This window comes from Tetrao urogallus (assembly GCF_951394365.1).
Source record: "Tetrao urogallus genome assembly, chromosome: 2".
Lineage (NCBI taxonomy): Eukaryota > Metazoa > Chordata > Aves > Galliformes > Phasianidae > Tetrao > Tetrao urogallus.
The window spans coordinates 104,582,476-104,597,433 of record NC_136814.1 but is presented as its reverse complement, the minus strand read 5'-3'; the positions used below and the strand labels follow the sequence as shown (position 1 = coordinate 104,597,433).

Sequence of the window (14,958 nt, the reverse complement as noted above, 5' to 3'; positions counted from 1 at the left end):
GGGAACAAACCCAAACACGCCACCCTCCTCTTACCCAAGGTTTACTATGCATTTCTGCCAAAAACTCCACCTGAATTTACCTCATGCTCTTTGCTGGAAGCAATGGCAGCATTTGGTACTGTAGTTTGGCTTTGTAGCCAAAACAAAGCTTTCCTAATTTTTGCTCTTCCGAGCTAAAGAAACAGCTTTGTTTGGGAGAAGGAATATGTGCAGCTGAAGGTGATAGGAGCTGCAGGTGGGAGCACAGTCAGACCAAAACAGGACTTTTGGAAATATCCAATTAGTGTGCTAGCCCCCAAAGCTGAAGATGAGTGAACCTTACCGAACAGCTGAGCTTCAGCAGCAGCTATAGGGCTCTAACAGGCTAGAGATGGCTACAGAAAGTGTGGAGACCTCAGGGCAAATGGAAAGTAGCTGATGATAGCAGGTAACTGCATGATAAAAAGTTGCTGTAGAGGTGGATGAAGCTGATAACAGATGGAGAATGCAGCTCCCTTCACATATCATAGTCACAGAATGGTAGGGCTGGAAGGGCTTAAAGCCCACCTAGTCCCAACCACTGCCATGGGCTGGTTGCCCCCTACCAGCTCAGACTGCCCAGGACCCCATCCAGCCTGGCCTCGCACACCTCCAGGGACAAATCATCCTCAGCTTTTCTGTGCCACTGCCTTACCACCTTCTGGGTGAAACATTTACCCCTAACAACTAACCTAAATCTCTTCTCTTTTAGTTTAAAATCATTACCCTTGTCCTTCCATGCAACAAGGGGATGGGGAGGTGAGTAGTTGGAGTTGTGTTGGTGGCTCTGTGAGCTAAGGGAAGGGAGAAGACTATGAGAATCAGCTTGAAATCAATACCCTTCTCCCTGCCAGCATGCTTAAGCTGATCACCTTACTGCTTGTATAGCACAGACATCCTACCTGTTGTGTGTTCATGGCTTCTTGAACAAGAGACATCCTATGCTGTCTCAGATAAATGCTGTAGTGTGTGCACCACCAAGTAATTTTTAGGAAGGAATTGCTTTCATGACAACCCTTGATAGCGTTTTCACATCTGAAATATCCTTTGCAGCACAGAAACTGCTGCAGTAGGTTTGGGAAAGATGATGATAGGAGATGCATGACTGGACAGATGCCCTGTAACCAGTGGGGATCCACTGGGACTGGCTGAAGTTGTGGGTGCCCCATCCTTGGCTCGGCCCAAGGGCAGGCTGGATGGGTCTTCATGCAGCCTGGGCTGGTGGGAGATGGTGGGCAGGGGTCGGGGCTGGGTGGGCTTTAAGTTTCCTTTCAACCCAATCCACTTTGGGACTCCTTGATAGACTCTCATGCAAAATAGCTGTGGAACTCTTCGCCTCAATTAGTTGCAGACGTGGAAGCTCATGTGGGTTTGAGGAATTACTGGAGGCTCCTAGAAGGATTTCACATTAAATCACAGCTGTGGGCAGAGGCATAGGGCTGCCCACCTTGCTACCTATACAAAAAGAAAGTGGTGCTTAGAACTCACTTGGCTTCATCTAGCACCAGTCATGGGGAGCACTGACAGCACTGACAATGTAGGGAGGTGTCCTTGAACTCCAGTGGGGGAAACTGGTCCTCAGTGGGACCTCAGATAGACAGAAGCCCATCATGGTCACAAAGCACTACGTTAGAACTACATAGGAACTCTAAGAAAGAAGGGGACAGATTTTTTAGCAGGATCTGCTGTGACAGGATGAGGGGAAATGGTTTTGAACTAAAAGAAAGGAGATTTAGACTGGGTATAAGGAAGAACTTCTTTACACTAAGAGTGGTGAGGCACCGGCACAGGTTGCCCAGATGGTGCCCCATCCTTGGAGACACTGAAGATGAGGCTGGATGGGCTGTGAGCACTGATGGAGCCGTGGGTGTCCCTGCTCATTGCAGGGAGTTGGACCACATGGCCTTTCAAGGTCTTTTCCAATCCAAACCATTTTTGTGAGTATGTGATTTTGAGCACATTTCATAGGAGGATGTAGGAGGATGGGGCTGCAAGAGGCCCCAGCAGAGCTCTGGCCCCCAAATCCATCCCAGGCTGAGCAGAGCCACAGAGCCTTCAGTGTGATCCCTGGACACAGCGCAGAGCTTCTCCCCTCTCTGGGGCAGCTCCTCCTCATGGCTCCTTCCTCTCAGATCTGGAGCCTTCCGTCAGGAGCTTGGAGGTTATTTTGGTTATTATGTAAATGCTCTGCTACCATCTAGTGCTGGAGGGGAGAAGGGCTGGGGGGAGCCAGGGCTCAGCTCCTGGTGTGAGTGGGGTCTGCTGGTCTGGGGCCTCCTGGAGCCATGAAGGTCCTGAATCAAGAATGGCCTGGGTTGAAAAGGACCACAATGCTCATCCAGTTCCAACCCCCTACTGTGTGCAGGTCACCAACCAGCAGCCCAGGCTGCCCAGAGCCACATGCAGCCTGGCCTTGAATGCCTGCAGGGATGGGGCATCCACAGCCTCCTTGGGCAACCTGTTCCAGTGCATCACCACCCTCTGGGCGTGAAAAAAAGAGGTAACAATTCAACAAAACTCAATAAAATATAAAATATAAAAAAAACCCAGTGAAAAAGGCCTACAAAGAATAGAAGCGGCAACAAATGACAAAACTCAATAAATGATCAAGAAATCCTCTAAAATAACAAGAAAAACAGTAAAAATGACAACAAAGCTCAATAAAACAAGAAAATCCAGTGAAATATCAACAGAAATTGTAAAGTATTGTGAAAAACAGTAAAATACCCATGCATACAGTTAAAATCAGTAAACAAGTTAAAACCCTGTATTAGTCAAATCCATGCAAAGGATCAATTAAGAATATTATAAAAATGACACAACTCAATAGAAGAGCAAGAAAACCCAATAAAATATCAATAAAAATAACAGTAAAACGTCAACAAAATCCTGAAAAGTATCAATGCAAACAGAAATAATATTTAAAATATATAAATAATAAATAAAATTTATATTTTATATTTAAAATATAAAAATGGTTATAAATAGTGAAACATGAAAACCCAAACATAAAGCCAGTAAGAATCAACAAGTCCCCACAAAATATCTAGAGAACTATGTGAAATAGCAATAATGCCCAGCGAAAGTCTACAAAACCCTGTAGAAAACCATCAAGAAAAACGCTTTAAGCCAAAAAAACCTCAACAAAATATCAAGACAGCCTTGTAAAATATTAACAAAACACGGTGAAAGTCAATCAAATCCAATCAAATGCCACAAAATCCCAGTGAAGTACAAACAAAACAGCTACAAGCAAGGAACCCCAATTGGAAATCACTGAACGTCCAACGCTCACTTCTGGGTTGTGCCGCACCCCGCTGCCTGTGCGGTCACAGCGCCCCCTGGCGGCTGGCGGAGTTACCGCGTAGATCTCTAGGCACGCGCAGCTCGCTTCTCCCTCTTCCCCGATGGTTTTCCGTCGCTTTCCGGCAGCGCGACGCTTTTACGACAGGCGGCGTAGCTTTACGGTAGCGGTCCGTGTGTGAGCCGTGAGGGAGCGGAGGCGGCGGGATGGGGCAGAAGCGGAAAGGTACCGGGCGGGAGGGGCCGTGCAAGGCCTGGGCCCTGTGTGCGTGTGGTAGGGCAGCGCTCGAGGCCGGGCTGGATGGGGTTGGGAAGCTTTCAGGAGCTGATGGCGGCGCCTGGTGCCGAGCCGAACCCTTTGCGTTGCATGCGTCACCGTGTGGTGCGCACGCCTTGCCATGTCTGCTGTGTTATCACAGCCTTCTGCTGGTGGGCCTTGAGGCACAGAATCATCCTGCTTGGAAAAGGCCTCTGAGATCACACAGAGAGTGGTGAGGCAGTGGAACAGGTTGCCCAAGGAGGCTGTGGATGCCCCATCCCTGCAGGCATTCAAGGCCAGGCTGGATGTGGCTCTGGGCAGCCTGGGCTGCTGGTTGGCGACCTGCACACAGCAGGAGGTTGAAACTGGATGAGCATTGTGCTGCTTTTCAACCCAGGCCATTCTATGATCACCAAGTCCAATGCCAGCCATACCATCATGCCCAGTGACCACATCTTTCACTGCCACATCTGCTCCTCCAGGGACAGCAATACCACCAGCTCTCCGTGCAGCCTCTGCCACTCCAGCACTGCTCTTGCCAAGCACTTTCTTCCTAATATCCAACATGAATCTCCCCTGGTACAACTTGAGGCCATTTCCTCTCATCCTATTGCTGTTATCTGTGAGAAGAGGTGACCCCCGAGGTCGAGTTTGTCCTGGAGAATCAATGGGTATGCACATCGTTGTTTATCTTGTTCTCATTTCAGATCTCAGCCATGCAGAGCTGATGATGATGACAATAGCTGACATCATAAAACAGTTAATTGAGGCTCACGAGCAAGGAAAGGATGTGAATCTGAACAAGTAAGTCACTCTGATGACACTGAAGAGCAGGTTCATAAGTGTTGAACATTTCCTGTGCAGTCATTTATGTTCAGTAGTGTTTTTTACAATGTTTTATTTTGATAGAATCATTTGAGTTAGAAGGGATACTTCAAAGCCGTCTGGTCCCATACCCTGCACTGAACAGGGACAACCACAACTCCATCAGTGCTCAGAGCCCATCCAGCCTGATCTTTAATGTCTCCAAGGACGAGGCACCACTGCCTCTCAGGGTGACCTGTGCCAGTGCCTCATCCCCTTAACTGTAAAAAGCATTTTCCTTATATCCTGTCTAAATCACTCCTCTTCTAATTTGAAATCATTTCCCCTTGTCCTATCACAGCAGATCCTGCTAAAGAGTTTGTCCCGTTCCTTTTCACAACTCCCTTTAGGTAGAGAAAAGCTGCTCTCAGGTCTCCCCTCAGTCTTCTCTTCTCCAGGCTGCACAGCCCCAGCTCTCTCAGCCTGTTGTTGTAACACGGGTGTTCCATCCCTGGGATCCTTTTTGTGACCCTCCTCTGGATGTCCTCTAACAGGTCCACCTCTTTCTTTTCATAGGATAGTCTCGCTTCTTTTGCCAGTATCTGATGATAAGGGTACTGAGATCTGGTGATGATTATCGTGACTTGAAATCATGTACTGCTTATTCATTGGTAGTGCCCAGAGTGCCACACGAGTTGTATTAAAATGGATTAGCTCAGTTGGACATTCTGAGATCATCTGGTCCACCTGCCTGATTGCACCATGGCTAGCCAAAACTTATAGCTTACTAATGAGGGCACTGTCCAGTGCTGCACTGTTGAAAAGCACTAAGAGAGATGTCTTCACCTTTCGGTGTTTCCACCTGTGTTCATCTTACCAATTCCAAAGCCAGTTCTACCAGGGAAGAGAGATTAATTTATAGATGAAGTTTAAATCAAACCTTCTTAGCAGTGAAGTTGCTGTTTAAAGAAATCTTTCTTCTTTATGTATGTAGAATACTGAAATATGTAAAATACTCAGTTGTTGTCCCGATGTTCCTATGTCAACTTGCTTTGGAGTTTATTTTCTGTAACTTAAGTACCCAGCACAGCAGTTGCAAGGAATTACACTCAGCTTTGAAGGCAAACTGGGTGAGCCCACCTGAGTCTCCAACAGACAGAACAGTAATGCTGTGGAATGGAGGTACATAAGTCTGAATGGGGTCATTAATGCGAGGCGTTTTTGCTTTCAGGCTGAAAACCAAGACCTCAGCAAAATATGGACTCTCAGCACAGCCACGGTTGGTTGACATCATTGCTGCTGTCCCACCACAGCACCGCAAGGCTCTGGTGCCAAAGCTGAAGGCCAAGCCCATAAGGACAGCTAGTGGGGTAAGCACAGAGCCGTTCTCCCTGTCTGTCCACCAGCATCCTTCTCTGGTCTCAGTTGTGGTAGATTTAATTGTTTTCACATATATGGGTATTGGATGACCAGAAGCTTTAATGAACGTGTGCTGGCTGCAGTGCCAGCTTCCAGCTTGGCTTTTGGTGTTGTGCCCAAGGAGCTAATGCTTTCAAAGCATTTGGGAGAGGAAAAAGAAGAGTGGAGATTTTTACTTCAGAGCAGTGTATCTGGCTATTTACTTGCTGCAAAAATGTTATGGCTTAGTTGTTAGACCCCCTCAGTGCACAAAGGTGAAATGCTAGGATCAGTGCATTTCTTCAAAAGGTCTTTCAAATTGGAAGCAATAATGGAGGTACAGCTGACATTCAGCTGCATGCTTGTAAGTTTTCTGACTGTACATATAGCATAGCTAAGCTGAAGAGAAAAAGAACAGTGAAACCACCAGAAAGCAAAATCCCAGCAGTGTTCAGTTTTTATATCAAATATCTGAATTTTGTTAAGAATTGCTTCTTTTGGTTTCTTCTTTCTTATTTGTAGTTACAGAATATTTCATTGAGCTCTTAACTCCAACCAGAGTTTCTGAAAACTGGAAATGTGGTATCTGAGATGGGTGCTCCAAATGAGAAGACACCAGAAACCTTAATTGTGTCTCTCTTATTCCCCTTGCTCCTGTAAAAAGGGAAGGTGGCTTCTTCTGTTACGCTTACATTTGATGTGTGAAAAGCTGTGTGAGATCAGCCTGCAAAAAAGGCTCATCTCAGTGAGGTGGAAGGAGGAAGCTGTTTTTATTGTGCTTCTTTTGTCTTTTTCTTTCTTGCCATCTCCCCCCTTTTCATCTTGCAGGTGGTGCTATTGGCACACTCTCACCCTTGCACTGTGTTACTTGTGTGCTGGGTGGTCCTGCTCAATACCTGCATGTACACCAGGTTTCTTTTCAGTAGTGTTAATCACATTTCAAAGGACACCCAGGCCTTCATAACACACTGCCAGCTCGTTCTGAACTGTGAAAGTACTTACTAATAATAGGTTTCCTATTTCTTGATATGTTTGCAATCTTCTTTTTCTGAAGAGTTGATGCACAGATATTTTAGGTGGCAGACTGAGCAGAGAACATCCTTAAATAGCATCTCCAGATGCACGTGTTTACATAGCCATCAGCACGCACTTCATTTTTGTTACTTCAGAAGCAATGACTGTGATTTCTCTCTGCTCATTACAGATTGCTGTCGTGGCTGTGATGTGCAAACCACACAGGTGTCCACACATTAACTTCACAGGCAACATATGTGTGTAAGTATGACTGATTGGGTGACCTAAGAGAGGAGCGTTTCCCAGTGGTTTTGTATAAGTTGGTATGAATTGCAGCAGTAGAGACAGGCTTCCTTTCTGCACCAGTGCAGAGTTGCAGATTGCTGATAGCTGGATGTCACTCATTGCAAGTTAACCTGCTTACCATTTTTCCTTAAGCAGAAAACCTTTCCTTAGCCAAACCCTACTTAGTAAATACACCTTTGTGGAGATAAGAATCAGAAGAATATGTGAATGACCCAATATAAGTTATAATGCTGTGAAGGTCTGTGGTGTGTTGTGCTTGTGAGTAGGGTGGGTGTGTGGCAAGATAGGAGAAAGCTCAACAAAAAAGAAACAGGGCATAATGTAAAAAGTTTGAGAACTGTTGAACTGAAACCCACCTGAGGAGGTGCAGGTGTTGTCTACCAAAAAACTTGCTCAGAGCTGGCATTGCTTTGCTCTGGAACAAAGTGAGAGCACAGATGGAAGACCTGTATCTGCCAAGAGCTTGTGGTATTAAGGGAATAGTTTCAGAGTTTTATTTGAATTGAGGAACCCAAGCTCAATTTACCTTGAAATATGTTGCCTCTGTTTTTTGACCTACAAGTCTGTGCTTCTGAAGTCTCATCTGTTTTTTGTGGGTTTTTTTTTCTTCCTGAGCATATCAATTCATCTGTTTAAAAACACTGCTTTTCTCTTCCACTTGTGACTTCTGAGACGTCAGTGCATCTCACTACCAGCTGCCTAACAGGGCGAGCTGGCTTCGTTCTTTCTTTTTTCACATGAGCAGCCGTGGTGTTTGCGATGTTGCAGGTAATGACGTACATGAAATCTCTTCACTCCGATTGCCCAAATTTCGCCAGCAAATTAATTTGACCCTGGTAATTTGGTCATGAATTTTATAATGGTGACAGATGATTTGGGCTGAGTTTGCAAGGCAGGCAGTAAGGAAACGAATCCATTGTGCTGTGAATTACACATTTCTGGTTTGATGGAGGTGGCGTTCTGACAGCTCCGTTCCCTGTCTGTTGGCTGTGTTCAGTGCATGCACTGTCAGCCTTCCTGCCTCAGGTTGTGTTTGACTGCACGATGACTGTAGATGGGCCATTAATAGCTCTCAAAAGAAAGTTGAAGATACTTCAGAATAAATTTATTTTCTGGTAATTAATTACTGTCTGCCATCTACCAGTCCTCTCACTGCTAGCAGTCGTGCTGTGATTGCTGTGAGTCTTTCTTGCTCTGTCAAAGAGTTTCAGCTAAGACAGCAGTTGTCATTTAATACCAATCATAGAATTGCTGGAGTTGAAGGGACCTTTAAAGCCCACCCCCTGCAGTGAGCAGGAGCACCCACAGCTCCATCAGTGCTCAGAGCCCTGTCCAACCTGATCCTTGGTGTCTGTAGGGTCTGGGTACCACCACCTCTCTGGGCAAGTTGTTTCTGATCATAAAACTGCTCTTTTCAAAACTGAATAATCTGTAACTATTTGTCCAAAACTGTAGAGCAGCTCCCTGACATAAGTCCATGTTCCAGAACTGTGCTCACTGTACATTTTGCTTCTAGGAAGTTTTACCAGCTTGTTTTGTGTGGCTGTAGTCATTTGACAGGTCTGGGTTGGTTTTGACTCCTCATTCTCACTGTGTTCCCCTGCCTTTCTAAGAAGAGTTGGGATTGTCAGAGCAGTGCTTGCTGTGTGTACACCCTTCTGTATTATATATTGTACTTCAGACAGATAACAGTTGTTGTATCTGCATGAGTTTGATGCCTGTTTTTCTGTCTTTTAATATTTGCAGATACTGCCCAGGTGGCCCTGATTCTGATTTTGAATATTCAACACAGTCTTACACTGGATATGAGGTATTACTTCTGTCTGCCATGGTGCTGTGCCTACTCTCTCTATAAGCTTGGGGTAGGCTGCTCATTATTTCTACAAATTCACTCGTGTTTCAAGAACAAGAAACAAAACCAGACTTTGTAAATGCAGAGGCCTAAAGCAGCTGATCTACAAGACTGGAACTTCTTCGTTATTGCAGCAGTTGTTTTCTTTTTTTTTCTCCCTGGCCTCACTTCTGTTGATACTTTCTGTGTGAACTATGCTATAGAACAGCCTGTGATTCTGAGCAGGGCAAGTGCTGCTGCTGTACTGCAGCTGTGTGGGACCTGCTGGTGTGAGAACAGCTGTTGGCTTGAATTGCCAGCTGTGGCAGGTGATGAGTGAATAAGAGCAGTTGAAGGTGACATTACTGACTCCCCCGGGGCACTGCTGCGTGCAGCTTGTAGAATCACAGCTAATATTCATTTCAACAAGAGTTATCAGTCTGTGTCAGATTTTTCCTAACTAAACAGTTCAGCAGAAACACAAATGTTTGCCTGTGGCTCTGGAAGGGTCTGAGGGAAGGGTATAGAGAAGGCAGAGCCATATCCCTTCTTGGAGCTGCCCACTGGAAGGATGAGAGACAACGAGCAGGTCTGGGAACATGGAAAGTTGTGACTTAGCATAAGAATATTTTAACACGAGGGTCATCAAACACTGCAGTAGGGATCCAGGAGGTTTTGGCATCTCAGTCTTTAATGGCAGTCAGACATAAGCTGGACAGTGACCCGAGCATCCTGTGTTACTGGACCTGCCTTCAGCCCTGCTAAACCTACAGGACCCCAAGGTGAAGCTCTGGCAGAGAGCCGCTTGTCGAAGGTAGTGCCTCTGGAATTCCATCTGTGCCCTTAGATTATCCTGATCTGAGAACGTGTCTCTGTGTCTGCAGTGATATCTTACTGGTACATTTAGTGAGCTAAACCCAAATAGCTCTCTCCTTTTGTCTGCTGAAAGTGTAACAGCAGAAGATGTCATTGTGACTAAGTTATTCTGACTACACAAAAGGCTCACAGCCATTACACAGATAGGAAGTTGTAAAATGAGATAAAATGCAGTCTGGGTTAATTTGGTAACTGGTGATGCAGCATCCTTTTAGTATGATTTTTTTTTTTTCCAGTGGTTGTTCATTTCTCAGTGGCTTGAAATTCATTTCTTAAACATTAACACAAAGCAGAACAATCCTGCATATATGTAACTGCTTCACAATTCAAGTTGTTTTGGATATGTTTTAGTCATTTGTTTAGTACCATCAGCATGTGGGAGTTGTGCAGTTTAAATGAGTCCTTATTCTTTAGAGCTGTTGATGTAACTGCTATGAAATAACAAACCAATGCATGATGTGCAGGTTCTTTGGAACCTTATCTTTTAGGATTGCTAATAGGCTTCCATCAGCTGGTCATACAGAAGTGAAGGGGCTTCAAATGAAGGGCTGTATTTAGCTTAAGGAGTGTTTAACTGAGCTGTAGAGGAGTGTCCTTGGATAACTGTTGAGTGAGTGAAGAGAAATTGAAATGAGCTGCAAAGCATCCATTCCTGTACTGAAAATTGTCTGTTCTTTTCTTTAACAGTCTTTAATTCCATTAACTTCTGCTATTCTTTTTTTTTTAATTATCTTTGTGTTTTTGTAGCCTACATCCATGAGGGCCATTCGGGCTCGGTATGACCCCTATCTCCAGACAAGACATAGAGTGGAACAGGTACATTTTTACAGTGAAAGGGAAGCATGTTGTGTTTGGGATGAAAATGATGACAATGCTTTGAATTGCCCCAAATGGTGCATGGGGTGGGTTGTGATGAGCAGCACTTCTTCCAACTGGAAGCCAATTGCTAACAGTATACCCCAGCTGTCACTGGAGGTTGGGGAGGATTCAGATTAGATATCAGGAGGAAATCTGCCACAGAGAGAGCAGCGAGGCCCCAGCACTGCTGCCCAGAGATGTGTGGGTGCCCCATCCTTGCAGGTGCCCAAGATCAAGCTGGCTGCAGCTCTGGGCTGCCCAGGGCAGGCTGTTGGGACTGGATAGGCTTTAAGGTCCCTTCTAACCCAAGCCATTCTGTGGTTCTGTGACTCTGTGATGGTGGGGGCAGTATATTGGATGTGAATGAGCCAGATGGTGGGGCAGAGCACACAGTCACCAAGTACACAGACAACACAGAACTGAGGGCACCCAGCTGGGAATTAGCATGGTAAAAAAGGTCCTGGTGAACACCAGGCTGAAAGTGAGCAGTGCTGTGCCCTTGTGCAAAGAAGGCCAGCAGCCTTCTGGGCTGCATTGGAAGTGCTGCCAGCAGGACAAGGGAGGCATCCAGCCTCTCACCTCAGCGCTGCTGAGATCATGTTTGCAGGGCTGTGTCCAATTCTGGGCTCCCCAGGAGAAGGGCACGAGGCTCCCTCTGAGCAGGAAGTGCTCATGTGCTGTGTGGGTGGTGGAGCACTGGCACAGGGACCCAGAGAGGCTGTGCAATGTCTGTCCTTGGAGATCCTTGATGCCTGTCTGACCACAGTGCTAAACGAATTGCTGCTTTGAGCACAGAGGCTGGGCTGTGTGACCTTCACGGGTCTCTTTCAACTTCAACTTTTCCATTTTCTGTAAGTCTAAGTCAGCCTGGTGGGGCTGTAGGTGTCCCTGTGCATTGCAGGAGGGTTGGACCACATGACCTTTGAAGGTCCCTTCCAACTCAGACAGTTCTGTGGTTGATCCCCATGGAGGAATTACTTTCAGACCTCTTGGTTGTCTAACCGTTGTTGTTTCCACTAGATAACTAACAAGTTTTGAACCTCTCCTAAGGTGTCATCTGTTTTGAACAGCACTTGATTACTGATGGGAGACCGTATTACAACAATATTGGAGAGTTTTTATCCCACTTACTAGGTCTTGATCATTATTTACCTGTAGAATATATTTCTGAAAGTGCCTCCCAAAATGATTTTTTTACTTTTGTCTTCACTGGAGGATTGAAAGACCTGATTTTCAGTCCTGTGATTTTCAGTCCTGCTCCTGATTTGCTCTTTACCTCCAAATCATTGGAAAATTTGCTGTGGATTCGGTGTAGTCTCCTTTTTCTCCCACGAGCTTTCAAGGCCAATTCTACGTGGGGTGAAGCAGAAGTGAGGAAATTTCCTATGGCCATATTTAAGTCAGCTTCAAATTGGAACACTTATAAGTACACTGGCAAGCTGCTGTGCTCAAATTACTCTGCTTTGTCAAGAAAGTCTGTTGCATGGCACAGAGTCTGTATTGTGCAAGAAGAATTAACCCCTGGGTTTCTTGAAGGACTGAAAGAAGCCTTTACAAAAGTATTAATGGTTTATCATTGGTAGGGGATAGGACAGTTATTCAAACTGGTCGTTTTTCACTGGTTCTCTTGTAGCTGAAGCAGTTGGGTCACAGCGTGGATAAAGTGGAGTTCATTGTGATGGGTGGAACTTTCATGGCCTTGCCTGAAGACTACAGGGATTACTTCATCCGAAACCTTCACGACGCGCTGTCGGGTCACACCTCCAATAACGTAGCAGAGGCTGTCAAGTAAGGACTTTGGTTTTTGTGAACGTAATTATTGAAAAGTATTCTTGAGCTGCTGTAAGAGGATACAGAATACAAATATTTAGGTCTCATTTTTTGACAGGCAAGATGTATCCCAGTATATATTTAGGCACGGGATATTTATAGCTCAACTTGCAGCATTGCCGTGCGTCCTGCGCAGCACTGTGGTTTATCTGTTTTCTCAGGTAGCAAGTGCTAAGCTTTTTCTAATTTTCTGGCATTCCATCTGGACTTCAGCCTTTTTATGCCTCATCACCTTGATTTGGAGCTGTGACGAATCACATTGCCATGGGATTTATTGCCTTTCACTGGGAAGGGGAACTGATCCCGGCTTGGAGGGAGGCTGGACGTAAGGGATGACTCAGCCCAGAGAGCGTCACTGCTCCGGAGCTCTGCGCCCCTCACGCTCTCCAACGCAGTTACCCTTGCAGTGATTGAGTGACAGGGAGATGTTCTGCTCATTTTACAGTAGATGAAGTGAAAATCAGAGGCTGTTTCACAGACGCGTGCTTCGGTTCGTCAAATACACAACTTTCACTGCGTTTTGCAGGGCAGAACTGAGAATTGAAATGAGAAGGATGTGATGTTTTGGAGCTGTTAAAGCTAGGCGGTCGTCGCTGCTGACAGTCTGAGTTTGTTCGCTGCCTTGTTGGCATAACTCAGTGCAGTGGTTTTTCCTTGATACCACTGTCAGCTTCTGAAGCAATCGGTTTTAAAACTGGTTAGGACTAGCCTTTGTCTGGCCTCATGTCTGCCTTCATCTTTCAAAGCTGTAATTTCATTTGGTTTTCCTCTGGAGGGCAGCAAACGCTTCTGCTCTTTTATTTTTTTCATCATCATAGAATGGCCCGGGTTGCAAAGGCCCACAGTGCTCATCCAGTTCCAACCCCCTGCTGTGTGCAGGTCACCAACCAGCAGCCCAGGCTGCCCAGAGCCACATCCAGCCTGGCCTTGAATGCCTGCAGGGATGGGGCATCCACAGCCTCCTTGGGCAACCTGTTCCAGTGCCTCACCACCCTCTGGGGGAAAAACTTCCTCTATTTTTTCTTCCATTTTTAGTATCATTATTTTCTCATTCAGTGACCAGATGAAAAATGCTGCGCTGCTCTTTGCAAGAGGAGCAATCAAGGCCATAAAATCACTAACAGGTTGGGAAACAAACTGCATTCTCCCACTCTGATTGTGAGCAGCTCATTACAGGAGAGGGGAGGAGTTTGCAGACTGGCTGTTCAGTTTGGTGCCGTGCCTTTGTGTACATCAGGATGTGGTTATTCAGTGCTTTCTGCTGCAGGTGCCTTGCTAATATTACTGGAGATGAAATTGCTTTTGGGGTAGTCTGTCCTTTGCTTTGCAGATGACTGACGAAACTAATTACGACACAGGCTGTGTCACCAAGTAATTTTAGGTGCATATGAAAACAAAGCGACTCTGAAGTCGTTGTGCTGCCTTGCAAGTACACAGAGTGAGCAACGTGAGAAAGCCTGCCCTAACAATGTGGGTTTTCTTACTTTCCAGCAGATAAATAAAGCTATATGTATTTTTTTTAAACATAAAATTCATGTTAAATGCTCAGTAAATGGAAGTATGTGGGTGTTACTCAAGTTGCATTTCATAAGTATTCCAGAGGCACGAAAATCATGTTTGGGATGAATCAGACCTTTTTAAGCTTCTTACATACAGCTGTTGTACTGTGGCACCGCGGTGCTGTTTTGTGATGGTCAGTGGCACTTGGAATAAATAAATGCAACTTTACATGTTTCTCTTTGTATTTGAGGGTTCAGCCCTTCTCCTTGCAGCTTCCATTAATGGAAGCCATATTGGTGATATTTTTTGTTGGTATATTTGTCTGTAACCTGGGATCTGGTCTCTCACCCCTTCTTTTTAATGGGAGTATGGCAACCTTGACATTTTTCCTCTTCTTCAAAATACTTCTCTTCAGATTTTGTACAGTGATCTCCTGCATTGGAAAAAGACCTTCAGCCAGGTTGGTTCTTCTAGAAGCATTTTTAATCCTGACCTTTGATCAAACCATCATCTACCTATAAAGGCTCCTGTGCCCCTAGCTGCAAACTGTTTTCCCTTCAATCCACTCATTTCTTGACTTTGTCCTAAACTCGTGGTCTGGTTCCACATCAAATGCTGTCTTTCCAGTGACCGTGGTAAGCTGACCTTTACTGAGTTGTGCAGCATCAAAGTGCTCATCCTCTTGACGTAATTTTGAGCTTTTTTTCATAGAATACTTTGTCTTCACCACCCTACTGCAGTGTGCAGTCCCAGGTAATCAGATAAAAGGGATGTGACCCCATGTGGTTTCAGCACTGACTGCAGCCTGCCTGGAGGTATCTTCTGCTCCTCAAAGCCAGCACTGCGTGTCTGACTGAAGAAATAAGTCCTCAGATTGCATTGGCCCTTGGACTTCTGCAAATGATCTCAGCTGGCTCCTGGCTTGCAGATCTGGAGTCTTGCAGTCAGTCAGGCCACGTGG

At 45.5% G+C, this 14,958-nt stretch overlaps 1 protein-coding gene across 1 annotated transcript in view; it reads left to right on the top strand.

The window, feature by feature from the left end:
• Positions 1-3,528: 3,528 nt before the first annotated feature.
• Positions 3,529-14,958, top strand: part of ELP3 (elongator acetyltransferase complex subunit 3) — a gene marked incomplete at both ends in the record, with an annotated part of 86,263 nt that continues 74,833 nt past the window's right edge. Inside the window, 4 exons of the mRNA XM_079550403.1 lie at positions 3,529-3,547; positions 4,288-4,384; positions 5,616-5,754; positions 12,301-12,455. Coding sequence (XP_079406529.1) covers positions 3,529-3,547; positions 4,288-4,384; positions 5,616-5,754; positions 12,301-12,455 — 410 coding nt within the window. The remainder of the gene's footprint in view (positions 3,548-4,287; positions 4,385-5,615; positions 5,755-12,300; positions 12,456-14,958) is intronic.